The following is a 25241-nucleotide window of genomic DNA, read 5'->3' on the forward strand; positions in this document are numbered from 1 at the left end:
CTCCATAGCAACGAGCGGCGCCCATTCCGCTCCTCCCCAGCCGTCGGGGGCGGAGCCCGCTGAGCACCTTCCCGCCTTCCACCACTTACCGGGCCTCAGTCGTGGGAGGCCGATGGCAGTCAGCGTGGTGGGTCGCAGTAGAGAGCTGGGCTGGGATCCAACAGGGAAGACCGCACCAGAGTGAAGCGTTTGAAAAGGCTTGGGAAGTTCAGCACAGCAGCATCCGCCTCTGGCATTTATTTGTATCACACTTCGTCTTGCCACTTTCTCTCACTGAAGCTTCCCGGTAGACCTGGGAACCCAGCAAGGCAAGGCTACTTGCCCCCCTTTTACAACTGAGGAAACTGACGCCCAACTTGGACTCAGGGAAGAAGCGAGCGGATCCAACCTCTGCAACAGCGCAAATGTCAGTCATGTCTCCCAACACTCCACCCCACCTCACCCCTAACCAGAGCACAGGAGTGGTCGTTCATCCATCCACCCAACACTTATTCAGTAAGCTCTCTGCCAAGATAGTTCTAGGGATTGGGGATACTGAGGGAGCAAAACCAACGCCCCGCCCCCTTGGAGCTAACCAGGAACCGCCCCCCTCCGGGCCCCTTTCTCTTGAGCCCAGGATGTGCTTGGGCGGAGGTTGGTCTGCCCTTCTAGTTAAAGGTGTTCTAGCTAACTCCCAGATCCATTGTAAGCTCCTCGAACATAGGTTGAATCTTCAGCTCATATTTCCGAGAGGACCTACAAACTACAAAGCACTCTTCTAGAGCCCCAAAGATCAAACTTTGCCCTCCTGAGAGGCCCAGTCCTGCAGTGGAGGGGCAGGGGGATGGGACAGCTATGCTAAGCTTGGCTACAAGACAGGCTGGGCCAAGAGCTAACTTGGTGCTCCTGACACGGAAGATTGCTATTGGAAGAGGAATCATCTTAAAGTGGATTCCACTGCTGCACTAGCAAAGGGCAGAGTGAGCACAGAGGCACTCATAATCCTGGCTTCCTTTCCCACCACTTCACACAGTTCCTTCCACAGGCAGGAAAGGATGACCCTCATCCACAGGGCCAAGACTGTCCTCAGCTCTCCAGACAAACACTGGCAGAAAGAGCAGCTGGCCTTTCACAGGCACTCAAGGTTGGGTTGGCAGGGTCATGGCAGTTGTTTTGCTTATGGACATCAAATACATGATCAAATCCTTTAAGTGTTCCAGGTAAGTGGGCTATACACTTAGAACCATTTCCTGTGAGATAAGGGCCAGTTCATGGTTCAGAGACAATACAGCTTCTGCCCACAATATTTGCTGGGGCGTTTTTCTTGTTCTCAGAATCTGATGAGTTTCTCCTAGGAAACCGTTGTATGGAGCTGCCTTTCCTCTTGCCCTCTCTGCTCACTTCCTTCAGGCTGGTTGGGGAATTCCAAAGGCCAACTCAGAGTTCAGGGTGTGCCTTAGGAGCTTCACCGCCTCTGTTGTGAGAGTCAGCCTGAGACTAAGGCTGCTGGCCATAAGACCCCCCTACCTCCTTTATCTCGGTCAGCTTCCCAACTGAGCAAGCCCAACCCTGGTAGGGATCTCAAGACCTCAGCTGGCCACCAGGAGGCAGCAGCCAAGACAAGCCACCAAGTGAATTGTTCCTCTTCCCTTTTGAAACAGGTGTAAGCTGACATGTTCACCTAGCCATCTGCCCTACCCACACTCCACTCCCAGTTCTCTCCCCCAATAACATATATTCTCTCATGAGCTCAGATTTAGCCTTTTTTCCCTCCTGCCTTTCTCTGTCCAAGAAATCCCCACAGAGCTTCTTTAATTCTCCTCCAGTAAACCTCCAGAGACTGTTTCCCTAGGGCTCCTCCCCTTACAGGGGCCAAACTTGGAGAGACAAAGGGTGGACTACCCCCACCTTCCCTTATCTCCTCATATTCCAAAGCCTGGCTAATTCTGTGAGGCAGTGGTTAGAATCACTAACTCAGATGACAAATGGAGAAGACATATACAGTGTAAGATGGTCTGCAGACCCTGCCACCAGCCATCTCTCACCCTCTGAAGACATGCATGCTGTACCTAATCCCCAGCCACCCACTCTGGTTAGGGCTGCGCCAACAGGACTTGCCTTGATTGAGGACCATCTATCCTCAAGCTACTCTGAGTCAGTTTCACTGTTTCCTCTATAGCCTGGAAATGTGGTTTTCTTCAGCGAGCAAAGGCAGAAAAAGCCTAGTGAACCCCACTGCAACAAAGCCTGCCAGCGGTCTGCCTTCTATTCCCACCTCCCTCTCCCAACCCACCAAACCCAAGTGGCATCTCAGTGTCCACTATACTCTGGTTATATCCCTTTCACCACCATCCAGCCAAATAGCTGTTCAGACAATTCCTTGATCAAACAACACTGCCTTCTTGAGTTTAAATTTTATTTTACAAAAAGAGAAATAAAGAAAACTGATAGGCAGTTATACTGACTTACAATTGTTCTGTTTGCTTTTTTAAAAAAGTGACATGAAACACAAGTAAAAATAAATACGTCATAGAAACAGCCAGTTGCCCAGTCTCTGGGGCAGGAGCACCTGCCCTGATGAGAGAGGAGGGAAGCCCATGATCACACCAGCAGCTGGAGCACCCAGCCACAGATGCTCCTCAAAGCCAGGTGCAGCAGGTCCCAGGCCTCAGGGGGCATCCTGAGGAAAGAAGACGGAAAACCAAAGCCAAGTGCCAGGTCCCTGGGGCCATTTCATATCCCCCTACTCTTCCCAGCAGCAGTGTGGCCTTAGTGGTTATCCATTGCGACCCCCTCAACCCACCTGGACCCTTCCCCTGACCCTTCTAGAGAGGGTACAGGAAAAAAACCAGTCTTGGGCAGGCTGAGGGGGATTTTTTTCCCCGTGAGTCCCCAGCCCACCCTGAGTAACACAACCAGATAACAGTTTACACCCATGCCCATGAGTGCACACTCTATCTCGCACGTGCACACGCACGCACCCATGTACACGCACACACACTCATGCACATACACACTTGGGCTGAGCTCTCTTCCAGAGGAGGGTCCTGGGTCAGGTCACAGTATGAGGTCCCCTCTTCAGAATATCATCCCAGTAGTGGTAACAGAGTATCTAAATCTCCCCAGCCCTCTGCACTAGACTCTGCAGCCTACCTGGCTACCGCTTCCCAATGCACTGGATTACTATAACCAACTAACTTGTGAAAGGAAAGGGGCAGACTCGGGTCCCTGAAGAGTGAAGAAGTTGGACACTGCCTGCTTGGGAAGTTCATCGTTAAGACTTGGGTATTCATAAAAGGCCTAGGGCCAAGCTAGTGGCACAGAAGAGACATGAAGGAGTCACATTGGAACACGTAGGGCAGAAGAGTCAGTAGAAGGGGACAGAGTCTGAAGGTGACTGATGGAAAGCGCAGCATTCTCAGGCCTTGAGGTGCAGATTTCCTGGGACCAAGTTAGAGGAGGGCCAGAAAGTCTTCTGTGGGTCCATTGGGGTTAAGAGCTCTTCTCTCAGAGGTTTTTTGGGGAAAGAATGACTTAGCTGAGTGCACAGGAGGCCATGGCTCAGAAGAGAAACTGGTTTCCTGAGAAATCACAGGAAACAAAGTGGGAGGAAGGGGGTCATGGCCAGGAACACTAGGAATAAGGAATGTAAACCCCCCAGACTTTCCCCAGGGGATGAGGACTCAGTTCCAGAGCAACGCTAAGCTCTAACGGACTGAGACCAAGGGCCTTGCTCTGCTGAAAGCTTTGGGAGTGACAGTCCCATCCAGACTGCTACAGTTTGGTTGAGTGTTTCAACCTATCAGCAAAACTTTACCCCAGCTATTTGCTTCATGCCCTAGAGAGGGGAATTTCATATTTAGTTTTGAATCACAAGTATACAGAGAAATACCACACACTAATTCCTAGGGAAGAGAGTTCCAGGGACCAGAAAGAGATAGATGCTCAAGAAGCATAACTTGAGGGGGTGAGGACTTGGCAGATATCCGATGATCTGATCCAACATGGTTCACTTACTTTCTTACTGAAATGGCTACTTTGTCTCTGGTTCAATTTTTATCCACAAAGATATTAAGAAAAGGAAATTGTGTATCATTACAAATGGTAATCCTGAATCATTAATGTAGTGTTATATACCCTAGCCTGAGGATTTAGGCTAACTAAACCAGAAGGATGGGGCTTGAATACATCCTATGGAAGACAATGGTGAGGGAAAATTCTGAGGGGCCTGACCTACTGCACCCCACCCCCACCTCCATCCCATATCACCACCCTTCCTTTACTCAGCCCTGGATGGATGGCAGGTGGAAGCCACCACCAAGTGTTTCTGATCAAAGAGGCTGTAAAACATGTAAAACATGTTCTTAGGCTCTGAGACGTTTCCTGCTTCCCTCACACACATGCTCATGTTTGGTGTGCATGCACACTTGCCTACCAGCATACATAAAGAGACAGCAGAAAAGTCAGAAAAGTGTTTTTCAGATTAAAAAACAAAAACAAAAAACCCCCAAACATGAAACTGGTAGCATTCCAATTTCCCATGATCCCACCCTATCCCCCCCTATACAATAAATGCTGCACATATCAAAGAAAGTCTTCTCTAGCCAGGTCAGCCTCCCAAAACTATTGCCTCTTCTGACCTGAAACAAGACCCAGCCCCTGGAATCGGTGGGTAGAGAAAAGGTATGTGCTGCCTCTCAGAATACCCATTCACTTCCTGGTACCTTCAGAGACCCATCCCTCCAGTGACTGGTTTCAATTCCTTGCTGATAGTTTCCAGATTCTCAGAGCCTGCTGCTATAATTTCCTAGAGGTGAACACAGACATACTCCTCCTTCCCCAACACCATACACACATACACACACACGCGCGCGCGCACACACACACACACACACACACACACACACACACACACACGTCTCTGGGATCTCAGTATTCCGGGGCCTTAGAGGCATCAATTGTAGCCCAGGTTGTGAGTGTGCTCTGCAAATCAGAGATCCAGGCTAGCTCACTCCTACTGCACCAGTCTCAAACCTGAGAGCCCACTCCAACTGAGTCCCTTCAGCATCCATTCTTGGGATGCATCTGGAAGAGAAAGCACTGGTTGGAACTGCTATTTTAAAATTATTAAAATAATTTGCATAGCTAAATTGTAGATCTAAGGCTTCTATGAGTAGGAGAGTTAAGTGTCTGACAGGGTACCTATGAAAACAGAGAGTGAAAGCTCCTTAAGTTCCACTTTTGGTGCAACCAGACAGCACATAAACGCGCGCATGTGCATGCACGCACGTGCGTGCACACACACATACACACATACACACACATGCATGCAGCCCCATCAGCCATTTCCTTGTCTCTTCTCTGGGGACAATACCCCAGAATGTGCTAAAGCCCTACAACAATGGAAACAGGCTGGTCAGAAGAATTGCAGAAGCAGCTACTATTAGGGGTGACCTGGCTAAGCTGCCTCCAAAGTTGGGAAGAGGCAAGTGCAGCAGCTGCTCAGTGGGGAGTGACCCATGAATAGGTGGCAAAACTGTAAAGCCAGACAGGTTTGTTCATCATAAAGAACTGCCTAGCAAAGTCTTGGTAGCAGGGGGAAAAACAGCCAATAGGAAGACAGCCAGTGTTTATACTTAAAGACTAGATGCCCCTTTCCCCACCACTGACAAGAAAGGTAGACCCAGAATGCCTGATGCATTCTTTCAGACAAAAGCCAGACTTAAGGCTCCTATAGAGGAAGGGCTGCTCTGTGTTCCTTCAGAGGACAGAGCTAACAAACACCAGGCCCACAGTAATCATCTGATAGACTGAGGAGGCCACAGCATTTCCCAATAGGAAACCAACAGCCTATTCTCTCAACCCAGCAGTCACCAATGCATAGTTTCACTGTTCAGCACAGAGGGCCTGCCTCTAACGTCATCCGAAGAGGACATAGCTCCAAGTTGGGGGTCACTGACTTCCCAAGAGCAAACTCCATGATCCCAAGTTTCAATCTCTGTGGAATGAGTCTCACCCCCACTAACTATCCAGTCACAAGATTCTCTGATCTTCCTGAGAGGCCATTTCCCGAAAACACAGTTGTTTAGTGTAACCTTTGGTCAAGCCTAACTCTCTTTCCTTGGTCAATTCACCATCTACCTGGGATTTATTCACCAGCAGCTATGGGGTCTGGGAGATCTTAACATTTCCCTTCCTATTTCCTACCCTCCCCAAATCCAGCCCCTCCCCCCCCAAACAAGACACAAGGAAAGTCCGAATAATAAATAATTGCCCATAAAAAATAAATTAACATGGAGCTTTCTAGAGGGGAAGGAAAGGAAAAGGAAAGGCCACAAGGATAGGCAGGTGGGGGCTCAGTTCCATCCTTGTGAAGGTCTATTCTGGCCACAACTTCATGACCTCTTGCTCATATACCGCAGTATCCCCATCCCAGCCTCTGCACACAGACAATCTCACACCCTGGGAAGGGAGATCTGCTCAGAGACAACCACTGGGGAAAGATACAGAGATTGATAATGCCCCATTTTCTCTCATAATTTCCCCTAAATTCAAAATAAATGTGGCTCTGATAACCAGGGACTTGGATTAGCTGGGCCTTCTTTTCACCCAACTAGAAGGAAACTTATGGGTTCCATGGCTCTTCTCCTGGGCTCATCCCAATGTTCCTAATAATAGTTGCCATGAACCACCACACTCTTATTTCCACTTTAAAAACAATAAATTCATTTTTTAGTTTCCCCCTTAGTCTCTCCCACCCTCCCCTCCCACCTCCATCCCTGCTGTTACATACACGTATAGACATAAAAACACACATGCACGCGCACACACACACAAACACACATACCTGGTCTGCTTCTTTCCTGCCCCTAAAAGGACTCCACTTCACATGAAATCTCCATCTGCTCTCCCTGCCCACCCTCCTTCACTTACCCTTCTTCCCTCCCCTCCCCTCTCTAGGCCAAGCTAAGTCACCCAGTAAGGCAGCTCTCTTGGGAGAGAATGTTCCCAAAGACAGAAATGGGATGTGAGCTTCTATACTCAGATGGCAAGCAAGCAAGCACACAGCATAAGCAAGGCAGGCAGGAAGAGAGGCAGGCTGCCCTGCCCCTCCATTCCTGTTTTGGGTCCCTGATTTCCCACTATTGCTGCTCTGTTGGCTTTTTTTTTTTTTTTTTTTTTTTTTTTTTTGCCTCTTTTGTTAAACAGCAACAGAGCCCTGCCATTATGGTCAACCATCTTTCTTTGTCCTCTTCCTTTTCTCTCCTGCCAAGTGCCCAATCTCAGAAAGCCCAGATTGCTGCCTTTCAGCTTGGTGGGCAACCTGCCGGGGGCTCCAAGTGAGGTGGAGAGGGGCTCCCCAGCTATTTACCAGTGACCTCTATCACATCATCGTCCTTATCCTCATCGTCATTAGAGCTGAACCCCACCTCAGCAACCTCATGAGAGTCAAATGGAGGCACCTGGGACCGGAGGAGGCCACTAGCTGGGTAGCCTGCATGTGGGGACATGTAGCCTGGGTAGACAGACATGCCCCGTGAAAGGTTGCTGGGTAAGACAGGGGAAGGAAAAGGCGCGAACATCCTCGGCTCGGACAGGAGTGGCTGTGAGAATGGGAGTGAGTAGCTGGGTAGTATCCCTGGAACAGAGGGGTTGAGCATGAAGGTGGGGTTGCTGGCAGTGACTGAGGTAGCCGTGGAAGAGGAACTGACGGGGCCTGCTGGCACCAGAGGGTCAGTAGTCACTGGAAATACCAGGCGGGCATCTGCCAGCAAATTGGACAGCTGGTAGTAGGAGGGGGTACTGCCCATAAACAAGGAGTTCTCCCCAGCCTGGGAAGTGAAGGGAGCGGTGAGGTTATGGTTTAAGGAGACGGGTGGCATGGCAAACCCGCCAGAAACTGGATACCCGTGTTCATACGGCTGCACGGGGGCTGGCAGGTGGCCCTTCCTGGACCGCCGGCGGGCTGACTCCTGGGCAGCAGGCGGTGTGGCCAACTTTCGCTTATGGCCCCGTAAGTCCAACACTGGGTTCCTGTCACCACAGGGCTGGCCGGTCACCAAGAGGGAACTATTGAGGCAATGACCCCCATGTCGAGGCTCAGTCCCGAGAGCTGTCCCAGGAACAGCAGTGCTGTCCACAAGTTGGGCTGGGGGTCCAGGCAGGCAGGCATTGGAGCTTGGGGAACTCTGTTGGGATTCCCTGGCGGCAGCCACATCTGCATACTGCTGGAGCTCACTGATGATCTCTGGGCTGTCTGGAGAGACGGGCCGAGCCAGCCCCTCAGGGTCGGGGGCTTTGGGTGATGAGGCACTGTGTCTGCCATTGCTTGTGGAGTCGAGAGAAGGCCCCTGGGAACCTGGGGAATAAAATATAGGTCACTGAGAGAAGGAGGACATAGGAAAAATTCCATTAAAAAATAATCTTGTCCTGTGGTCCTCCAAATTCAAAGAGTATGATATCCAAACAATATCCTTCAGTCAACTTTTCCCAGTCACAAAGAAAGAAATCCTTTGATTGAGGAAACAAGTCTATGATAAGACATGTAACTTCTCCACATCCCAGTTCCCCAGTCTGTGAAACTAGATCAAGGTGAATCCTAGGAGATAATGAATATGAAATGCTAAGAAATCCTTCTTATATCTAGCTGGATTCTTTCTGAGAAGGGACAGAGACAGCCAGTGACCAGGATGGGACAGAAAAGGAAAATGAAGTTTAAAAAGTGGTCCATTCTTGTTTAAAAACAAAACCAAATCCACACTGTAAAAGACAACTGGGACAAGTGAGAATACAGCCTGGATTTTAGGTAATACTATGGAGTTGTAGGTTTTTGTTTCAGTGTGATAATGGTGTTGTGGCTAGGAGGAGAATCTCCATACTCTTAAAAGATGTGTGCTGAAGTACTTAAAGGCAAAATGACATGACATCTTCAGCTTACAAATAGTTCCAGTAATAGGAGAGAGAAACAGAAGAAAGTTTATGAGAATAACAGTCATTGGATCTAGATGTGGGGTACATGGGTGCTGTTCTTTCAACTTATCTATAGGTATAAAAATTTCCATAATAAAAGTTGGGAACAAGAGCAGTGTAGTGCTCATACTCCATGGCAGGAGGATAGATGAAAGCCACGCTATAGAGGAGAACCTGGCGAGAGCTCCTAACATTATTAATGTGCCACACACACTCTCTTTTGACGTAATCCCACTGGTAATCCCACTTCTAGGAATTTATCTTTTAGACATATCCACATGATTATGACCTGTTGCTGTTAAGGGGGGGGGGGGCAGAGTGGGGCGGATAAAACAATCTAAATGTTCAAGGACAGGGAACTCGGTAATGCACTGTGTTATACCCATCTAATAGTGTCCTGTGCAAACCATCAATGAGGCACATCTAAAGAAATGATAAGGAACAAGCACTGAGATACACTAGTGAGTGAAAAAAATAAAAATAAACAGTATGGTATTGTCAGTTAGCATTTATTTTAAAAACATGGAGATGGGTGTCTGAGTGGCTCAGTTGGTTGAGCTTCTGACACTTGGTTTTGGCTTGGGTCAGGACCTCAAGGGTCATGGGATCAGGCCCCATGTTGGGCTCTTCACTCACCCCAGAGTCTACTTGTGAGTCTCTCTCCTCTCCATCTGCCCTTCCCCACCCCCACTCTCTCTCTCAAGTAAATATATAAATCTTTAAAGAAAATGGAGAAAAGAAAAAAAAAATGGAGAAAAGTTATGTATATATATTTAACACAGAGACTGACACACATACATAGAAGTGCACATACATTCCTGTATATGTATAATAGATCTCTGAAAAAAGCAAATGAGAAAAGCACCTCCAGAAAGGAGCAATAGATGGTTGGGGGCTTGTAGGGAGAAGAACTTACTTTTCACTTTACCTCTCTTACACCTTTTGTTGAATTGTGAACCATGTATACATTATTCAAAAAATAAACTAATTACATACCAAACAAAAACAAACAAAAAAATGCCATGTAGATCTATAGAAAGTAGAAGCCACTATACCTGAGGCAGCCATCCGACCATCTTCTGGGACCTTCGGTTTGCCAGTTGCCCGGACAGCAAAGATCCGCCCATCACTGGTGCGGATGTATGTCCCTAAGAAACAGGAGGAAAACTGCTAGGAGCAGACATGCAATCAGCCAACTTTGGGAAACTCTAGGCCTAGACACCATGGGTTGGGAAACAGCTATAAAATTAGGTCTCATACCCTCTCTCAAGGTCCCTAAGATAACAAGTGGAGCACTGAGCTATGGGCCTGAAATTATTCATTCATTCCACACAGCACGACTACCATGTTTGAGGTATTGTTCTAGACACTGAAGAGCACAAGACAGAAAAGGGCCCTGTCTCATGGGGCTCAGCCTCTAGAGGAGGAGAAAGACAAAGATGCCAGAAAATATCGGGAAAGGTTAACGCAACGGAGGAAATAAACAGGGTGCTGGGAGAAAGAGTAAGATGGCTGCCTTGGTTCTGGCCAAAGGACTCTGGCAAGGGTCGTCTTCTTGATCTGTGAGGAAGGAGCCTCATTGCCTCAACACTCTCTTCTCCCTTGGAATAATTCAAGACCAGCATTCTATTCCCATAGGACACTAACCTACCTTCTGTCTTTTGATCAATCTCCTGGAAGGTCAGAGGTCAGCAAACATTTTCTTAAAGGGCCAGTTAGTAAATATTTTTGCCTTTGTGGGCCATGAGGTTGCAACCACTCAACTCTGCTACCATAGCATGAAAACAGTTGGAGGTGGCTGTTCTCCAAAGATCTATCTTTATGGACTCTGAAATGTGAATTTCATATAATTTTCAGGTTCCACAAAATATTTGATTTTTTTCAACCAATTGAAAATGTATAACCCATGCTTAGCTCACAGGTACAGAAACAGGAGGCAGGCAGGATTTGGCCCATGGGCCATAGTTTGCTGACCTATGCTCTAGGCTAAGACAAGCCTAGTAAAGGGGCTGGGTATAATCTTCTCTTTATGTCATGTGCTTCATGGCATCTTTTTCCTGAGCCTAAAGGTACTTTGACCCAACAAGGCAAGGTCAAAATCTCCTTGATAAACAAAGAACCCCAAGGAGCCTCATACAGTAAAGGATGATATGAACAATAGGCTCAGATTGCATCCTGACAATGTCCAGTCCAAACTTCTAATTCCAGCAATCTCATCTCCCTCTGTAAGGAGGCCAGAAGCAGTGGACTTTTAAAATTACCACACTCAAGGGGTGTCTGAGTGGCACAGTTGGTTAAGCATCCAATCTTGGTTTTGGCTTAGGTCATGATCTCGGGATTGTGGAATCAAGCCCTGCACTGGGCTTCACATTCAGCACAGAGTCTGCCAAGGACTCTTTCCCCCTCTCCCTCTGTTCCTCCCCATCCCTCTCTAAAATAAATAAATAAATCTTAAATTGCCACACTCAAAATATCTGTCATGCAACCCACATATACTAATTCATCTACTCAATGCATTTCCTAGTTGGAGACCTCAACTCTACTCTGAGCAAGTGGGTAAGGGGACACAATAACATATATGTTCACTTATAATCCATTCCACAGCTCTTTCTCTCCACTTTTGGAATCCCTGTGTGTAGTTTAAATGCCAAGTATTAAGCTTTCGATGGCCAAGGCATCCATCTTGATTGAATAAACAAATTGCACCTGTATGACACAGCTTCTAACTAAAGAACTAGATAAGGAAATAGGCTGTCCTCACCAAGTTCCCCTTGCAGAGAGCCCAGAGTAACCCAGAAAGCTTAACCTTGAATGGACCCTGCTTTTCCCTTCCCATGCCCTAATTTCTGCTCTTATGTTTTAAATTCATCAACAAAAGTAAACTCCAAGACACTAACCATCCCAACACCTGGACTCTAGTAAAGACGCAAGTCTCCTTTCTCTCTCTCTCTCTACCTATGACCTCACTGTGTGGCCCTGGAATGCTGTATGCCCTCCAGGATCTGTGAGTAATAAACCTTGTTTTTTCAAAGTTCACTGGGGGTTGTTGCTAAGGTACATCTTGCAATCATAGTAAGAACCACAAGTGCCAATTCAGCCATGACACTGGCTCTGGTAAATGTCTGTGGGGGCTTGCCACAATTAGTATACCAACAGGCGAGTCATGAGGTGCTTTTAGCTAAGAATATCATTATCAATAGGCTGAGACTGACACAAAACACAGTTGTCTATCCAAACCCATCGCAACATTCTCCAAAAAAACAATGGCGAAATGCACGGGCCCTAAGTCTCTTTTTTTAAGCCACTAACAAGTCTCTTTTGGGCCTGCTCCAACTCTGCTAAGCTCTTAAAATTGTCTTTTTCTCATGCTTCTTCCACATGTGACACTCTTATAGGATAATCCCTAACCTCCCTCTAACTCAAGCCATATATATTTCTTCTGCTTCCTAGCTCCACACTCTGAACCAAAGGTAAAGGATGGGCATCTTGCTCAGGCTCTCACCTTTTGTCCCACGGATGATGTGGATGCTCTCACCAGCATTAATTCTTGCCTGCACATCTGTGGAGCTGTTGAGTCCAGGAATAACAATATCTAGTGAAGAGAAAGACCTCATATTTAGATTACTTGATTGAGAGGGCAAGAAGATGCTAAGTCTCCATCCTCCCCTGTTCCTTAGTAGCTTCCCTAAAACCTCTCAGTGGAGTGGAGGTCTGAACCAAGGAGGATGAAGCAAGCAGGACTTCTTCTCACAGTTGTCTAACAGAGAATACTAGGAAAATGAGAAACTTTTTAGAAACCCAATCATCTTTCTGATCAATTTCCTTTGATTTAATTAAAAATTCATAGAGTTTTAGTTTGGAAAAGGTTCTAGATCAGATGGTTTGTTTGTTTTCCTCCTCCCTAAGCTATCTGCATCCATCTGCTCCACATCTCTTTAGACTCCAAAAGTGGCCTCATCTTCTTCCTTGCTGGTATTACTTCACACCTAACTAAAAAATAAAAAGTATGTTCAAGAATCGGCAGAGAAGTAGGATCACAAGGGGTTCCCTTTTTATTTTTACCCATTTCACAAATATTTTACAATAGACATGCATTATTTTCATACTCAGAAAAATCAAGATATTTTTATTAAAATTTATATGCCATAAATATTTCTAGATAATAAGATGAAACACAGCTCCAAGAAATGCTTTCCTTCCCAATTACCCTGAATCACAGAACCAATCGCAGGGACAGACTGATTGCCAGCCTCCTACCACAGGCCCACCATGCTCAACCCATATCACTCACAAAGAAAGAAGCAAGTGGCATTCACGTATTCTAATTAAGTAGGGAGTTTGATGTTGTCCTTTATACACAGCTAACCCTACAGTTAGACAGGACTCAATACATTCATACCTCTCTCAGACTAACCCTGTGTCCCAGTGATATTTCCACAACCTCTGAAGTGCTCAGAGTCTATCCCACATATCACATTTTAAAAAACCCTGTTCTGTTAAAATTCTTAAGATACTCCATCAGAATGCAAATTCCTCAAGATCAGGGACTATCTTCTCTATTTTTACCCACAGTGCCAATGCAGTAAGGCCTAGAATACAAACGGTGTTTAATAAATACTTCCTGAACAAACAAAAAGGGACAGGCAGCCCCAGAAGAGGACCTAGGAATTCCCAACCTGTTGTGGTGACCACCTTCTGCACAAGGACCCCAGCGCGCTGCAGGTAGTTGATCGGGAAGTTCATAGCTGGATTTGTGCTAGAGGCAGAGCTTACACTGCCTCCCAGTGGGACATGCCGGGGCATCATGGGGATGGGGGTGGACTGCACAGGGCGAACACTGGCCACAGGCTTCTCATCACTCTTCAGTGTTGGCTGCCTATGAGAGAAGGACAAGCAAACTAATAAAGTTCAGCAGAACAGCCCTTACTTACCTTTCTGCAAAGGCTGCAGAGCTTCTCTAGATTCCCCCATTCTACAGCCTTACTTGCTGCTCAGAAGGATCAGAAGAATCTGCAGAGTAGGAGTAATTCAAAAGGAGACTAGAGGGGATCCCTGGGTGGCGCAGCGGTTTAGCGCCTGCCTTTGGCCCAGGGCGCGATCCTGGAGACCCGGGATCGAATCCCACGTCAGGCTCCCGGTGCATAGAGCCTGCTTCTCCCTCTGCCTGTGTCTCTGCCTCTCTCTCTCTCTCTCTCTGTGACTATTATAAATAAATTTAAAAAAATTAAAAAAACAAAAAAAAAACAAAAAAAAAAAAAAACAAAAGGAGACTAGAGGTAGGACCAAGACCGAGTGCAAGTGAGGGATAAAGCCTCTCAGAGTCTAAGAAGAATCAGATGTTGGTGAATAATACCTTTATGGAGATGCAAGGTGACACCTGCTCCTCTAGAATTTGGACTGTCTACATACTTTAGGAATTAGTCCTTGGAGGGAAGTTAGGGAGAGGTAAAGATGCAATAAGGGAGAAAAAACTCTTAAGAACACAGTGCATTGCCAAGTTGAAGACAAATGGGTGAAACTTTCCCACTCACCCAAGGAAAAAGGGCCATGTGATGTCACACATTCAGGTTCTCTTGAGAGAGCATCTATCCAACTTCAACCATCTTTACTCTCTGGAATCTCAAGTTTCTTTTTTTTTCTTTTCTTTTTTTTTTTTTTTAAGATTTTATTTATTTATTTATTCATGAGAGACACAGAGAGAGGCAGAGACATAGGCAGAGGGAGAATCAGGCCCCTCGCAGGGAGCCCAATGTGGAGACTCATTCCAGGACCCCAGGATTATGACCTGAGCTGACAGCAGACACTCAACAGCTGAGCCACCCAGGCATCCCTGGAATATCAAGTTTCAATAAGTAATGCAGACATCTCTCTCTCCTCCACATTACCTTTCATTGGGCTCCTCCGGGGACCAGTGTCCAAAGTGGCCCTCTTAAGTCATCACCACCACAAAAGCAGCAGCAGCAGCCAAAAAGCTGTTCACAGAATCCAGGCTTCTAAATGGCACATGGCCATGGCCATCCTGAGCACTAGCTATGCATGTCTTAAGCCAGCATGCCAAAAATGCTATCCCATGGCGCTCCTCATTCTTTACCTTTTCAACTGGATTTGGTACCCTGAGAAAGCTATTCCTGATTCAAGATTTTTGAAATTAAGACCCTGTCTATAAGCATTCTGAAGTTTGTGCCTTTGGTCTTTAGTTTTGGGGGAGAACCTCCCTGGACTGGTATATTCTTCCTTACCTGACTGAAGAACATTGCTCTGAGGTTGCGATAGGCACCTTTGGGCAGCCCTCTGGGCCCTGTGGACTCCCACATTTCAAGATAGGCCAAACAGCACAGCTAACTCACCATTTCTGGGTCCCATTTCCTTAGTCTGCCCAGGGTGGCTTTGCAGGAGCTACAGGGCTCTCGTCAGAGGTCAGTGGGACTCTTCCCAGGATCCAAAGTCAGATCAGAGTAAAAGTCAGGGTAACAGGAACCTATTGTAAGCCCCCTACTCTGGAGGAGCTAAAGCGAGGAAACTGGGCCTGAAACGCTCTTCACGTACACCCAGACAGGAGGAGCAATCAGCAGGATCATAGTATGGCTTATCAAGTGCTATGAGAGGCTAGTGCCTCCCATAGGGCCAGAGCTGGGCCAAAAAAGAAGCTGACATTACCTCAGAGCCCAACCAATTTGTCACATCTTCCCCCCGCCCCCCCCCCCCCCCCCCAAAAAATGGCTTTTCTTCCACTAGCTTTAGGTTTGGGCATTCCTGTTGTTACATGGGAAAGCCCAGAAAAGAGAACAAAAGGGGTGGAGGACAAAAAAGGAGAACATTCCCAGGCAACACAATCCTGGAAAATGACACAGAAATAAAGTCTGAAGGCTATGAAAGAGAATAATGTTTTTCTTCAAAGCATCTTGTACCAAAAAGCAGCAAATTTACTCACCAAATATAAGAGTCTTTCATAAAATTTACACGGTTTCAGTTCTTTTACAATCTCATTTGTCATTTTTTAACACGTAATTTTCATAAGAAAAAAGTTTTAAATCGCTACCCTCAAATAAAAGAATCTTTAATTCAAGATAATAAAAAAGTCTTTTAGGGGATCCCTGGGTGGCGCAGCGGTTTGGTGCCTGCCTTTGGCCCAGAGCGCGATCCTGGAGACCCGGGATCGAATCCCACATTGGGCTCCCGGTGCATGCAGCCTGCTTCTCCCTCTGTCTCTGCCTCTCTCTCTTTCTCTCTCTCTCTCTATCAGAAATAAAAATTAAAAATAAAATAAAAAAGTCTTTTAACAAACCACTCAAAAATTAAAAAAATTAAAATAAACAAACCATTCAATCAGGTGGCTGATTCTGGTAAGGCCTATGAGGCACTTTGTCTTGAAATGAAAAAAAAAAAGGACATAGATTAACAGTTTTGTAATGTCTTAGAAAGAGCAGAGCTCTCTCTTCACTCAGCAATTGGCTTCCATCACGTTAATACTCTGAACAGTTCTAGAAGTTGTTTCAAGAAAAGTATTTTTTTCTCAGGATCATGGCACAACCACAGAATAAAATCTCATTAAGAGCAGGAAAATTCCTTGACTATAATCTAAGACCCACAAAAGACCTGGCCTTCACCCTTGAACTTCACTGCTTAAGCAAGATCTAGGACCAAGGCACTATGGATATGAAGGCAGCTATGTGGAAGGGTTAGGCCTCTATGTCTTAGGAAGCTGCACTTCTCCAGGAGTCCAGAAGGACTCTCCTGAGTCATAAGGCCAGTGGCTCACTCTTCCAGCCAGAGCCATTTAAAACACCAGGGCTGCTGAACTGCTTTGGCACCTCATCCAAGAGCAGAACCTGTCAGTTCACAAAAGGCAACGAGCATGTTGTAGGCTCTCCCTTTGTTTAAAAACAAACCAATCAAAACGTTTGGGCTGACCCAGCAGCATATCTTCCTCCTCTTTCAGTGACTCACCAGTTTCTCTGACTGAAAGCAGGGATGCTGGTTAGGCTCTGGTCACTGGCGGGGTAATATTGTGCATATGATGGGCGGGTGTAGGGGACGGATGTGCGCTTATCTTCTTCATAGCTTTTCTTTGCTGCTTTTTTCTCAGCCTTGGTCAGCTTGTGATCCTTTCGGTTAAGGAGCAATGACTCATGCTCAAAAGGCTCCTGGGGACACAGGAGGATGTTGATTTAATTACCAATCTTTGCGCCAACATGACTGATATACAATGAAGTTTCCTCTGAAAACAAAATAGGGCTGGCTATCTCCAACACCTGCAAAGAACCTGCTCACAGACACCCAGGCAGGTTTACCGTCTTTTTGACAAGAGTAGAATTCACGACTCTAACCCGGCCCCACCTTTACAAAACCCAAGTCTACTTTCTATATCAAAAGGATGTTAAAGTTCAGAGAATTAAGACTACATTTCTAGAATTTCCTCCCTTCTTTCTGCTAGGAAAAACTCACACTGGCCAAATTATTCCACATAGCTGAGCTGAGCACTCCCAGGACAAGACTGGGGTAGGAACAGGTGGCTGGGGGACTGCATGGGGCAAGGAGAAGAATCAGCTGAGTTCAAGTCCTCTGCATGGAACAAAACTTTAGTTTTGCCAGATAAGCCTCCCTCAGGGAGACTACTGTACCAGGAACTGCATGCAAGCCAGGTTCTGACCTTGGTGATGAGGTGAGGGTACTTCAGACAGGCAAGTTGCAGGACTGGCTCCTTGATCCCCTTTACATTCAAGGATGCTTGGGGAGCTGGCTCCTTCTCAACAAAGTGCAGTAGGTTCTCCACCTCCTTCCGGGTAAAGTTCAGCATTGGATTGAGATCATCTACCACCCGATCTAGAAGGGAGAAGACATGGAGAAAGTCAGTACATGGCAGAGAAGACTACAAAAGCATAGCTACAAAGGTTGGCAGAGAAGAGAGGTTGTTACTGGCATAATTATCACTAAAGCTAAAACTACCTCAGGCCATCCCATATTTGAAAGGTCTGAGGCTCTGGTGAAGTGGAAATATTATAAAAGAAACCTGCACACCTAGCTCAGCTCTTTTCATTATACCTGGCCTCAACAAGTTGAGTTCAAGTCCCTCTTAAAGCAATTATTTGAACTGGGATAAGATGTGAGGAACTGCTGATTTTCTGTGATTCAAACCTACATCTGTTCCCACTCAAGCCCCTTCTCTCCCACCACTCACATAATAAGGATAGTATTGAGCCTGAAGGATGCCCTACCTGACATGCCCTGCTTGGAAATCTGACGGTCATAGATCTTCTTTTCAAGGGTGAAATCAGCCACAAGGCGATAGATATGACAGGGCTTTTTCTGGCCATAACGGTATACCCGACATACTGCCTGGGCATCATGGCAAGGGTTCCAGGAAGCATCAAACACCACCACTCGGTTGGCACCGATCAGATTTACACCCAAGCACCCGGCCCTTTAAAACAGAAGCCAACAATCACAGAACTTTTAGTTTAAAAACAGTTTTAAAATTGGTTTTACTCTGTGATTCCTGCCCCAGTATTACCTCCTTTGTCCTAAGCACAACATACTGGAAGATTCTACTGTTCTGCTGATGAACAGTACATTCCTCAAGCACTGAAAAATATGCCCTGATAATCCAAAACAGAAGTGCCTACCAGCTCAGAAAGAAAACCCACTCACTCGGGAATCCCTGGGTGGCTCAGTGGTTTAGCACCTGCCTTTGGCCCGGAGCGTGATCCTGGAGTCCCGGGATCGAGTCCCACATCAGGCTCCCTGCAAGGAGCCTGCTTCTCCCTCTGCCTGTGTCTCTGCCTCTCTTTCTCTGTGTTTTTTCATGAATAAATAAATAAAAATCTTAAAAAAAAAAAAAAAGAAAGAAAAAGAAAACCCACTCTCTACTCCTCTGTACTGGGAAAGGCTCCTGCATCCCGGCTCCAGAGCAATGTCACTCAAAGGGAGACATCTGTATCCAGATGTTTCTGGTGTGTTTAGTCTACCAGATAGGAAAATGACTATTTCATACCCATCAAGGGCATTGTAGTGGCAGAACAGAGCATAGCTTTCAAGCTGCTTGGCATGAGACAAATAATGCCACCAGCCTTTAATAGTTACATTACACTTTCTACTTTTTAAAGCACTTTGATGTTAATCCCATCATCTAAGAGAATATTTCTGAGAGTAGAGCTAATTATGCCCATTGTTAATGAAGTTCTCAAAGAACTTCATGACACTATCATGATCACCCTCCTGATACAACTTCCTTTTGGGATCCCCTGTGTGACCTCAAAAACAAGTCACACACCTGAGCAGATCTCTTCTCACAGAACTTGGATGAGCCTTTGGGTATCTGCCTATGTGACCAACTGCCCTGAACACAGCCCTCTGACCTCACCTCTCAGGATCCACTCACCTTGTGGACAGAAGGAATAGCCAGGTGGTGAGGTTGCTGGGATCATTGAACTGATTAATGAGCCGCTCCCTCTCAAAGGCAGGGGTGCTACCATCTAGCCCTAGGACAGAAGGAAAATCATAAGAAATGGACACATGAGGGCAGAGGTACACAGCAAAATCACTGGGAAAACGTGTTTTAAAAACAAAAACCAAATATACTACAATACTCAGATTCCACTCGCTTGGACATTTCATGGGTTTATGGTGAGACCCAGACATCTATGATTTAAAAATACCCCATGTGCAACAAGGATTATAAACCATGTTTCTCCCTTTAGTATTTTAGGTCAATTCCAAAGTTCCTAGACTTCAGAGTGCATAAGAATTATCCTAAATAGGGCAGCCTGGGTGGCTCAGCGGTTTAGCGCCGCCTTTGGCCCAGGTTGTGGTCCTGGAGACCCGGGATAGAATCACAAGTCAGGCACCCTGCATGGAGCCTGCTTCTCCCTCTGCCTGTGTCTCTACCTCTCTCTCTTTCTCTGTGTCTCTCATGAATAAATAAATGAAAATTTTAAAAATGCTTAAAAAAAAAAGAATTATCCTAAATAGGGAAGCTTGGTAAACATTGGCTCAGGGTGACCTCTCTGCTTCAGTCCTGTAAATCTTGGTGAGTGCAGAAGGACCAAGAGTTCTATTTTGATATGGATTATATCCCTCCATCAGGAATTTGTTAACAAACTCCTATGATTAAGGACTTGCTCTAAGGAGACATTAAAAGGAACAGATCTGGAACAGTGGAATGGGGTATATGGCTGAAAAGAGGGAAGCTCAAAGGAAGGAGAAAAAAGTAATCTTCAGTTTAGAGGAAGCATGAATAAGAGAAGAGGGGGCTTTGTCACCCCAGGGAAAAAAGAGAAAAGGGCGAAGCTAAAGAGATGAAACACCACATGGAGAACTGGATTGCTACTGCTATAGGAAGCCTTAAAGTGCCTGTATTAGAGGCTCAATCAGCACCCAATCGGAGTTCTCACAATTTCCAAGCACAGCTCAGCACTGACTCACACTTGGCAAGCCTGCAGTCAACAAAAGGCTGTGGGCTAGGTCCTGTGCTAGAGGTCTTCCTACAACCCCCTGCACCTCCATTCTCTAAATACTTCCTTTAGGCCAGTGCTTCTACAACAAGGGTGATTTCCTTGCCCTCCCCCTCTAGAGGAGACATTTGGTAATGTGTGAAGACATTTTTGGTTGTTAAAACTAGGTGGATATTAATACCATCTAATACCAGGATCCCTGGGTGGCGCAGTGGTTTAGCGCCTGCCTTTGGCCCAGGGCGCGATCCTGGAGACCTGGGATCGAATCCCACGTCGGGCTCCCGGTGCATGGAGCCTGCTTCTCCCTCTGCCTATGTCTCTGCCTCTCTTTCTCTCTCTCTCTCTCTCTCTCTCTATCTCTCTCTCTCTCTCTGTGACTATCATAAATAAATAATTAATAAATAAATAAATAAATAAATAAATAAATAAATAAATAAATAATGAAAAAAAATACCATCTAATACCAGGGACGCTGTTAAACATCCTACGATGCACAGGACCACCCGCCTAAAAAGAACTATTTGGCCCAAAGTCAATATGCAGACAGTAAGTACCTGAGGTTAATATCTCTCAACTTTTGCTTTTCATTACCACCCTCTTAAGGAGCCTTTTTATACATTTTTTTTTACCAATCAACATGCCCTTCATGAAATTTTAAGTATCACAGATAAACTGCCTATGTTTATTTATTACATGCCCATTTGTGCCCTATACTTTTGAAAAGTTAAAAAAAAATTTGTCCCCTCAAGAACTAATTTTTACCCCTTTAGGGACACGATCTCCCCTATAGAGAATGCATGATCTGGGCTTATTTACCTTCACTCTGCTTCTTCTTCCTAGAATGACCTTTGGGCCACACTAACTCTATATATTTAAGTTCTGCCCATATTTGCAAGTCTACTGCAAGTTCCACCTCCTCTTCAAGGAAGCTTTCTCCAACCATCCTCCCCGCAATGATTCTGTTTTCCTTAGAAACTGTTAGGGTGCTTGACCAGTACTACTCTGCATTTGTCTTAGAGTTGTCAAATGAAGACAAGGCTTATGCTTTCTACTTCTTTCTCTGCTCTCCCCCTATCTCACCCAAGCTCCTCAGCCTCCAGAATAATCCCTCACACACAGCAGCTTGTTCTCAGTGTCTCTCTGCTCCTTGGCTACTCCAGATACTCCTATGCAATTGATGGAGAATGGAGTAGAAGACAAAAAGGCAGAGAAGGAAAGGGAATCCTTAAGCAGAACCTGCCAAGACTCTAGAAACAAAGCAGCAATGAACTCACGGAAGTAGCTGACGTTTCGAACCCACTTCTGTACTCCTTGCCCATCAGCACCAGGTAGACAGGGCACTTCTCGTTTCCCTAGGAACTCCTCGATGAGAGCCAAGGTGGAAAGGCTCTGGCTGGAAGGGACAACATTTGGTTCAGAAGGCTCCCAGACCCAAGGGAATCTTGTTCCCCAATGGGCTCATAATCATGTGCAGCCTTCTGACAGTAGGAGCTACTAGAACCTGGCCCCTTGAGGGATAACCCCACAAAGAACCCCCAAGGGTATTCTCCCTAGCTCATAATGGGAGCAAAGTCATCCACACATTTATTATCACCACTTCACTACATATGTTACCCTATTACTTCCTCAGTTGAAAAATTCTGGGGTTTAGCTCAAGGCATAGTAACAAATAGCATCATTAAAAACCAACATTGCATGAATATACATTAGATGTAATTATAGGCCACAATCAATATTATCTGTCTCACTAAGGAGACAGAATTATTTGGCTGCTTTCAAAAGTTATACAGAGAGAGAGGCAGTCTTGTATATGTTAAGTGATAACATAAAACCAGTGGAACACTAGACTGTCCCCTAGTTAGAATCACTGCTGTCCTCTCAAAGTGTGTCACACATGGAAATCCTTACTCTGGGAGGCTCCCATTAGCTCTTGTTGGAGCATTATTTAGTCAGAACAACAACAAAAATCAATCAACTCTATGTCTATTTCCCTGAGGAGTCAGGCCTTGATGGACATCAAAGTTCTGGCCAGACTGAGAATGTGACTCTGGAACAAACTGTATTATTTATTTGGCCTTATAAACAAAGTATATGTAAGTTCCACACCCAACACTGGGCTTGAACTCATGAGCCTGAAAGCAAGAACTGCATGTTCTACCAACTGAGCCAGTCAGGTGCCCCCCCACAAAATCTATTTAGTTAAAAAAAAATAAACGTTGGGTAAGGACTGAAGCAGATTAGACCACAAGTCAGCAAATGTTCTCTGTAAAGGGCCAGATAGTAAATATTTTTAGGATTTGCAGACTATACACAGTCTGTCAAATATTCTTCTTTTAAAAACACTTAAAAATGTTTTTTAACATTTTTAAGTGTTTTTAAGAAAACATTTAAGTTTTCTTCTTTTTAAAAACACTTAAAAAATGTAAAAGCTAGGGGTGCCTGGGTGGCTCAGTTGGTTGAACGTTCGACTCTTGATTTCAACTCAGGTCATCATCTCAGGGTCGTGAGATCCAGTCCTATGTTGAGTCTGCTTGTCTCTCCCTCCTCCTCTGGATCCCCCCACTCAGCTTGCTTATAAGCACTATCTATCTATCTATCTATCTATCTATCTATTAATCAATCTTTTAAAAACAAATGTAAAAACTAGCTCTATCAATCAATCTTTTAAAAATAAATGTAAAAACTAGCTCTCAGGCAGGCCATAGGCCAGATCTGACCTGGGCCATAATTTAAAGAATTAGACTATGACCTCCGATGTCAGCCTAGTGTTTTATTTTTTATTTTTTTATTTTTTTCAGCCCAGGGTTTTAAATTGTTCTCTGCAGAGAAACCACATTGGGTAAAATAAGAAAACTCCAAGAAAGAGATGAAATGTAAGAAGGTCCTCACAAAAAGCACTGGGCTGAAGAGGCATGAAGGAAAAAAAGTGGGGGAGCTGTGGTGACCCAAGATGGTCTCACTCTGCAGGGGCTGTGTCACTCTTCTACAGAGACACAGTGTCATAGGGGAATTTCTCTTTCTACCTGAACACAAGAATCTTGTCCCCAAGCTTCACACTTTCCTCAATCAGGTGGAAAAGCAGTACCATCTTAGGAGAGTTCTCTAAGACCCCAGTCTGGTAATTAGTCAAAAGGTCCTTAGCCTGTAAGACAAAAATGAGGCAGCTTAGAGCAGGTCCATGACAGAACACTAGAAATAAAATTCACCTTTCCCAAGCAGAGGCTCATGGGCAACCTTTATAGTTCCCTGCAGAGACCTTGGTAGTATAGTACACTGTGCAGCCCCCACCATTTCCCCACATAGAATTTGTACCATCCCTTCTCAGCAGTGGTTTATGGGCACAGAAGGATCTGCTTGACTCACCCATTCATATGTAACAATGTTGTTGCCTCTCTCCTGGAAAGGGTTGAAACCAACCCCCTGTAGGAACTTGCTGTTGGTTGCCTCTCCCATCGAGGAGGCCAAGGTGCTGTCTTCCCCCTTGCCTTTTGTTCCCTGGGATGGGCAGCGGGCACTAGTCCCCGCTGAGCCAAGCTCTTCCACATCTAGGTCCTGCTCATTGGCCAGACTCTCCTTCTGAAGGGCTTCATATAGCACATCCGGGTGATTCCAGATCTGAGGTTCAAGTTAAAGGAGAAATGGCACAGGGCAGAGAACAATCTAAGGGTATCCAGGAAGCCTGGAAACATGCACTTGCTCAAACACACACCTCCCATAGCATAGTGTCACACCAAAAATCAAAGTATCTCCAACCCCCTCATATCCAAAGAGCCTACACATTCATTTTAACTAACCAGCTGTGACCATTGTAATGTGAGTGAAAGAGTTCATACCAGTGGGCATGCCCATGTTTGGTACATAATCAGAAAGGCTATGTCAAAGCCTTGCATTCTTATTTAAATAAGAATAATAATGTTCCTGATTTGCTGTGTGGCTATAGCCAACGACTACATGAAACTATGAAATAAGACTAATCTCTCCCTATGGACAAATGTATCTGACTTACAGATGACCAACCAGAAGTCATTTCAAGGACTACTCCTGGCAGGAGTTGAGAATTCGTGGGGTACAGGGGGCTGGGGGAATGGGCGGGTGGGGGGACAGGAAGGGCATGTTGGCTCAAACACTATGTCTGCTCTAGCTTTCTGGCTCTGGTCTAGGACTGTGGCTACAAAACAAACAAACAAACAAACAAACAAACAAACAAACAAACAATTTGAAATCCCATCTGTCCCCTGACATACACCTTCAGCTGACTTATTAAAGCAATGGTCAATTGGGAATAATAACCAACAAGTCAGCTGAGAGCTGTCAAAGAAACAAGCCCCTCATTAGGCAACAGGGAGCACATACTAAAGATAAGTCAGGGTTTATCCACCTGTTCATGAAGCTTGGTGCTGAAGATACCTGGGCCCTGCTCTCCCCAAAACCATCTCAAGCATTACGAGGATGAATGATATCTCAATCTCATTAAACACAGAATCAAACAGAAGGTACCCCAATAACTTGTCTAAGCTATATATTTCTTGAATCTTGATTACATTAACAATCATAAACTGCCCCACAATGTTCTTCCATTACCCCATTTTTCCAAGGGAAAAAATTGGTGAGAAAGGAAGTGGTTTCTCAAATTTTGTACAAATTGTACAAATGAATTGCACAACCTCAAGAAACACCATTTATATCCTCGGCTATGAGTGGCACCCCCAGGAATTGTGCAGCACACATTGGCACACCTCTCTTTGGGCTCCCCTGTTCCCTGATGCAGCCAACCGGGGAAGTAGCCCCTCTCATTTTATTCTTCCTTTATCAAGGACTCCCAGTAGGAAGAACTCCCTTGGG

The 25241-nt window shown here is 45.6% G+C and overlaps 1 protein-coding gene and 1 long non-coding RNA gene across 10 annotated transcripts in view; one reads left to right on the forward strand and one right to left on the reverse strand.

The window, feature by feature from the left end:
- Nucleotides 1-3: 3 nt before the first annotated feature.
- LOC140610240 (uncharacterized) lies at nucleotides 4-2444 on the forward strand. The gene is made up of 2 exons (XR_012011977.1): nucleotides 4-495; nucleotides 2159-2444. It is a non-coding gene; the product is annotated as an uncharacterized lncRNA (long non-coding RNA).
- The window catches only part of RAD54L2 (RAD54 like 2), a 127148-nt gene continuing 104285 nt past the window's right edge, over nucleotides 2379-25241 (reverse strand). For all 9 annotated transcript variants that reach the window (XM_072786048.1, XM_072786043.1, XM_072786047.1 and 6 more), the window contains 11 exons: nucleotides 23763-24014; nucleotides 23423-23541; nucleotides 21674-21792; nucleotides 19328-19427; nucleotides 18165-18370; nucleotides 17600-17772; nucleotides 16897-17093; nucleotides 13626-13825; nucleotides 12452-12541; nucleotides 10005-10097; nucleotides 2379-8338 (listed from right to left, as the gene is read on the reverse strand). In XM_072786048.1, the coding sequence (XP_072642149.1) occupies nucleotides 7344-8338; nucleotides 10005-10097; nucleotides 12452-12541; nucleotides 13626-13825; nucleotides 16897-17093; nucleotides 17600-17772; nucleotides 18165-18370; nucleotides 19328-19427; nucleotides 21674-21792; nucleotides 23423-23541; nucleotides 23763-24014 (2544 nt within the window). In that variant the 3' untranslated portion in view covers nucleotides 2379-7343. The remainder of the gene's footprint in view (nucleotides 8339-10004; nucleotides 10098-12451; nucleotides 12542-13625; nucleotides 13826-16896; nucleotides 17094-17599; nucleotides 17773-18164; nucleotides 18371-19327; nucleotides 19428-21673; nucleotides 21793-23422; nucleotides 23542-23762; nucleotides 24015-25241) is intronic.

This window comes from Canis lupus, chromosome 19 (genome assembly GCF_048164855.1).
Source record: "Canis lupus baileyi chromosome 19, mCanLup2.hap1, whole genome shotgun sequence".
Taxonomy (NCBI): Eukaryota; Metazoa; Chordata; class Mammalia; order Carnivora; family Canidae; genus Canis; species Canis lupus.